This window comes from Mesoplodon bidens (genome assembly GCF_964165515.1).
Source record: "Mesoplodon bidens genome assembly, contig: HAP1_SCAFFOLD_401, whole genome shotgun sequence".
Taxonomy (NCBI): domain Eukaryota; kingdom Metazoa; phylum Chordata; class Mammalia; order Artiodactyla; family Ziphiidae; genus Mesoplodon; species Mesoplodon bidens.
The window spans coordinates 24,931-31,092 of NW_027672540.1; the positions used below are offsets into that span (position 1 = coordinate 24,931).

The 6,162-nt window shown below is 39.9% G+C and overlaps 1 protein-coding gene across 1 annotated transcript; it reads left to right on the top strand.

Moving 5' to 3' along the window:
- Window positions 1-1,232: 1,232 nt before the first annotated feature.
- On the top strand, window positions 1,233-3,564 carry LOC308610070 (MSL complex subunit 3-like; the record flags this gene model as incomplete). The annotated part of the gene is made up of 2 exons (XM_081259338.1): window positions 1,233-2,802; window positions 2,982-3,564. The coding sequence occupies one exon, from the start codon at window positions 1,233-1,235 to the stop codon at window positions 2,799-2,801; it is 1,569 nt and encodes a 522-aa protein (XP_081115464.1). The 3' UTR covers window position 2,802; window positions 2,982-3,564.
- Between the last annotated feature and the right edge of the window lie 2,598 nt (window positions 3,565-6,162).

A 6,162-nucleotide genomic window follows, 5' to 3' on the forward strand; every position in this document is an offset into this window, starting at 1 on the left:
ATTTGGACCCAAGGACTGTCATATATGCAGTGGAGAGAACGACCACTAGAGATATGAAAGTCTAAATAAATACCACTGCAGTTTTCAATGTTATGTATTCAAATTATGAGTGAAGTCTAGATTTTGTTGTTGTTCTTGCTTGGTGTTTTTTGTTTGTTTGTTTCTTGTCTATTCCAGTGGCAGGATCTCTTGCAATATATATAGTTTGGCCGCCATGATTCTTGTAGCATTCAGAAGGCAGCCTTACTGTTACTAATAATTTCACTGTAATTATACAAATTACAATTTCTCTGTGTTCACACTCTGATTTGAAAACAATTAGGAGGCAGTTAAATGATGTTTCGGTACCTGTAAAATTTAAGGGCCACTCTTTCGGGTTCTGCACCCAATTTTACCATGGGGAGGGGAGCTTCCCCCATACCACCAAGCAATTCTCCAGACACTAGCTGGGCATTCTACAATTCAATTCAGTTCAACTCAATTCATACACCATTTACCTGATCTACCCAGAGACAGCATCAGATTCCATAAGTTAAGAGGTCAGCCCTACCAGACTGCCCCACCCCACATACCTGAGACACCAGGCACAAGCCCAGGTGTCACCTGTGCTTCTGACTGACTGACTGTAGATCAGAGTTTCCCACAACCTCCTCCTTGGGTTCTATTATTTGCTAGAGTGGTTCACAGAACTCAGGAAACACATTTATTCACCAGATTACCAGTTTTTTAATAAAAAGATATAACTCAGGAACTGCCAGATATGTAGGGCAAGGCATGGGGAAAGGGTGGGAGCTTCCCTTCGCTCTGAGAGCACCATTCTCCCCAAACCTTCACACGTTCACCAGCCCAGAAGCTCTCCCACACCCAGTCCTTCTGGATGTTCGTGGAGGCTTCATGACTTAGGCAAGATTGAATAACTCATTGGCCATTGGTGACTTCAATTTCTAGCCCCTCTCCCTTCTCTAGATGTCCTGGGGTGGGACTGAATGCTCCAACCCTCTAACCACAATGTTGGTTCTCCTGACAACCAGCCCCCATCCTTAGGTGCTTCCAAATGTCACCCAGTTGTGTTAACATAAACCCAGTTGTGGCACAAAAGAGCTTGTTATGAATAACAAGACGCTTTATGGCTCTGAAGAGTTTTTTAGGAATTGAGGACAAAAGACTAAATATTATCACAAAAATGCTACCATTGTTCTTATTTATCAAGAAATTCCTCTTACGATGAGCAAATGAGCGCGAGCGAGGGCATGAAATTTAAATTCCACTCAGGGGAGAAAGTGCTGTGCTTCGAGCCTGACCCCACCAAGGCGCGAGTGCTCTACGATGCCAAGATTGTCGATGTTATTGTTGGGAAAGACGAAAAAGGCAGAAAGATCCCAGAATATCTGATCCATTTTAATGGTTGGAACAGAAGCTGGGATAGATGGGCAGCTGAAGATCATGTCCTTCGTGACACCGATGAAAATCGGAGATTACAGCGTAAATTGGCAAGGAAAGCTGTAGCTCGCCTGAGAAGCACAGGAAGAAAGAAGAAGCGCTGCAGGTTGCCTGGTGTGGATTCTGTCTTAAAAAGCCTCCCTGCTGAAGAAAAAGATGAAAATGTTGAAAACTCAATAAGCAGTTCTTCTGATGACAGTAGTGAAGAAAAGGATGAAGAAATAAGTGAAGAAAGTGATATTGAAGAAAAGACTGAAGTGAAGGAGGAACCAGAGCTGCATGCAAAAAAGGAAATGGAAGAAAGAACAATAACTATAGAAATCCCTGAAGTTCTGAAGAAGAAGCTTGAGGACGATTGTTACTATATCAACAGGAGGAAACGGTTAGTGAAACTTCCGTGCCAGACCAACATCATAACTATTTTGGAATCATACGTGAAGCATTTTGCTATCAATGCAGCCTTTTCAGCCAATGAGAGGCCTCGTCACCATCACGCTATGCCACATGCCAACATGAATGTGCATTATATCCCAGCAGAAAAGAACGTTGACCTTTGTAAGGAGATGGTGGATGGATTAAGAATAACCTTTGATTACACTCTCCCATTGGTTTTGCTCTATCCATATGAACAAGTTCAGTATAAAAAGGTGACTTCGTCCAAATTTTTTCTTCCGATTAAGGAAAGTACCACAAACACTAATAGGAACCCAGAGGAGCTCTCTCCAAGCCCACCTTTGTTGAATCCATCCACACCACAGTCCACAGAGAGTCAGCCCACCACAGGCGAGCCAGCCACCCCCAAAAGGCGCAAAGCCGAGCCGGAAGCCTTGCAGTCTCTGCGGCGGTCCACACGCCACTCGGCCAATTGCGACCGGCTGTCGGAGAGCAGCGCCTCGCCCCAGCCCAAGCGCCGGCAGCAGGACGCGTCTGCCAGCATGCCCAAGCTGTTCCTGCACCTGGAAAAGAAGACACCCGTTCATAGCAGATCATCCTCACCCGTTCCTCTGACCCCTAGCAAGGAAGGGAGTGCGGGGTTTGCTGGCTTTGAAGGCAGAAGAACTAATGAAATAAATGAGGTCCTCTCCTGGAAACCTGTACCCGACAGTTACCCCCCAGGTGACCAGCCACCTCCACCCTCTTACATTTATGGGGCGCAACACTTGCTGCGATTGTTCGTGAAACTTCCAGAAATCCTTGGAAAGATGTCCTTTTCTGAGAAGAATCTGAAGGCTTTACTGAAGCACTTTGATCTCTTTCTGAGGTTTTTAGCAGAATACCATGATGACTTTTTCCCAGAGTCTGCCTATGTTGCTGCCTGTGAGGCGCACTACAGCACGAAGAACCCCAGGGCGATTTATTAAGGTTTTGATGGTTCTGGAAGAACAGCTTCTCTATCTAGCTTTGCACTCTCGGTTCCCGATAAAGAACTAGGGAGTTGGTGGGCCTTCCTTAGAGCGAATGCGACACCCGCCTTGGGGGGGTGTGGCAGAGGCGGGCCCATTTGTTTGAGTTGCTTACCTACCGTAGTTATTTCTGTTAAGGATTACTTCCTAGGTACCTGAACGGCCTCCAACATGTGACCCTTGCCACGGTACATGTCATCTGTGACGGCGGGAAAAGAGCAGCTGTGTTCACAGTGAAATGTTCACGAAAGTGTGCGTAGGTTGGGCTGTTTCAGTAGACGGAGTTACTTTTTAGCAATAACCACATTTTTAAACTATTTGTTAGCATTAAACAAAATTGTTTTGCAAACCGTTTTCATTCTTGTGATGAGGCTGAGCAACAAAACATTAGTTTTACTTGGAAACCGAAAAGTAGTCCCAGAATATTTTAGAGGGGGTTGATATTGATGGCAAAAAGAAAATTTGCAGCTATACATTTGCTTGTTACAGTTCCTTTTCTATAAAACCTTATTTTTGGTGATCTAAATAAAGCATTGCCTGAAAAAAAAAAAAAAGAAATTCCTCTTGTCCCATTATCTCTACGTGGCATGACAAACATTTGTTTACCAAGCATTGGTTCTTCCCATCTCCCTATAAATTGTCTTCCTCCCCTTTGGAATCCCAGACCCCTACCTCTTCTCCTTAGCTCAGCATGGCACACAAGCCTTAACTGCCTGTCTTGAATCCTCTCAATTCTATGTGAGGCTCCATATACACAAAATTTCATTTTTTTCTCCTGTTAATGTCTTATGTCAACTTAATTAGTAGACCAGGCAAAAGAACCTACAAGAATAGAGGAAAAATGTTTCCTCTTCAACAGTACTAATATCAATTTTTTAGTTATGGACATTGTACTATAGTTTTATAAGTGGTTATCACTAGCCGAAGTTTGGTAAATGTTACAATGTAATCGATGTAGTACTTTTGGAACTTGCCATAATTACATAATTATTTCAAAATACAAAATTGAAAAAAAATTCTCAAATGTAAAACAATGTTTCTTCTTATGAGGTAGCCTTTTTACATAGTACAAAAGCCTGCTAAAATGATGTAATCTGAAATATAACAAATACATCAGCTTAGATAATTATAAAATCCAAACATTATGTAGAAAATAAGATATATATTTTAAAATTTCTTAAGTATTCTTTTATCCATGGATGAATAAAATATTTATTCAAAAGTTAAGTCTGAAATAGAATCATTTATTCAGTCTTTCTTCAATGAACATTAGTTGAAAGCTCACTAAGTGCTTAGAGTTTATTGGATAACCATTGCTTGGATTGCTTTTTGGAATGATGAAATAGCTATATACGAAAACTATGGCAGGGGAATTAGCAAAATGGGGTACTGGGAGGAGTAGCCCTAAAATTTCACTATAAGTAACTATCATAGAGGCCAAATGAAACCTGAACTACTATATGTCAACAAGATCATAAAGAAGGTTCAGACTCTGCTCACTCATAAGTTATAGCCTGTAACTTTATGGCCTCATTGTAAATGATATTGCATTTTTATGCTTGAATTTTTCATATTAACTTAATACAAAGTAGCAACATAATAAATATTTTATAACAAATTGTCTCCTTATTCCTTTAATAAGAAGAATCAAATGGCCCCAGCTACTAGTAAAATCTTAATGGAAACTTTATAACTATTTGGGAATGTTATTCTTTTCCCTTTGTTTTCTGTATCAACTATTTACATTTCTAGATTCTTTGATTTTGTAGATCTTTCTCCCATCACTTTTGAGATGAAGCTCCTCTATCTCAGAAGAACTTTTCTTGAAATAGATTATCTATTTTAAAAATACAATCATAATAACTAATAAATTATAGAAAGTTGTTTTTGTCATTTATTCATACTAGTTTAACAGAAGTGGGCTTCTCCTACATAACAGGATTTGATTCTCAAGAGTAGTATTTTCCAGTAACTATGAATAATATTAAACATGCAAAATAAGTACTATTGAAAACATATGCGATATTTAGGGGAAATGAAACATTTTTGCAAGTGTAATTATAGAGAGTGCTTTGTTCCTTTTATATTTTAGTTTTCCTCCACTTGTTTTGCCTTGAGATGGAAAAAAATGCTTTCGATCATATTCCCTTTGTAGTGTTTTGGAAGACTTTGGAGAGAGAGGAGTGTTGCACTTGTGAAATCATTTTTAGGGAAACTAGTATGTGAATCGTAAGAGCACTGTACCCGTTCCCATTTTATTTTTCTGGCTAGTGTTCCTGAATTCAGCACTATGCAATTATAGTAACTGCCAAAATGAACACTAACTCAATAGAAATAAGAAAACGGGCCCACTGTTCTTGCTTTTGAAAAGTAATTACTTACTGGCATCAAGAAAATAAGAATCGTCATGTAAAAAATACTAAATAGGAATACTGGAAAATTTTATGGCAGCACATGAAGCTATTTTGACTATCTTGTGTAAAACAGGTCAACAGGAACCATTCAACATAACGTGTCTGAAATATCTAAATATCTCTGAATTGCTTTTTTCCGTTGTATTTCAGCTTTCTTAGAAAGTCAATTTTGGTCTGATATGAAGAGACAGAGGAAACATTTTGTAAAGTGTTTTTTAGTTTAGAAACCCTGCCTTACATTCATCATCTCCATAACTAAACCTAGGATTATGTTTACTGCCCCTCGAAAATTAGTCTTCTCCAGCTTGTGTAGTTTTGCAGTTTCCAGCGCATAACTAGGTCCTTCTAGCAGTGATTTAAAAAACAAACAAACAAAAAACACTCTAGGGTTCCCAGGGACAGTTTAAATATTCATGGGAGAGGACCAGCTCTTATTCTAGCAATTTATGGGTGAGGTCCAGCCCACAATTTTATGATGTGCCCCCTCAAAGGATCAGACAATCTCCCTGCTGTGTTTCTTCCTCTTCCTCAAGAGAGACAGCCCTCAAGAGAACGCTCCACTCATGAAGCAACACTAGTCTGATAGATCAGATTTATCATTGTTTACAATTAATTTTAAGTGTTTACAAGAATAGTTTACTTCAAAAATTAAAGAAAAATATTAATGTAGATATTTCCATACTTTCATAAAGCATTCTGAACAACATAGTAGAAATCACGTCTTGTTGGGAATTAGACTGAGGTTCTCATTGGTCTTTTTTTTTTTTTTTTTTTTTTTTTTGCGGTACTCGGGCCTCTCACCGTTGTGGCCTCTCCCGTTGCGGAGCACAGGCTCCGGACGCGCAGGCTCAGCGGCCATGGCTCACGGGCCCAGCCGCTCCGCGGCACATGTGGGATCTTCCCGG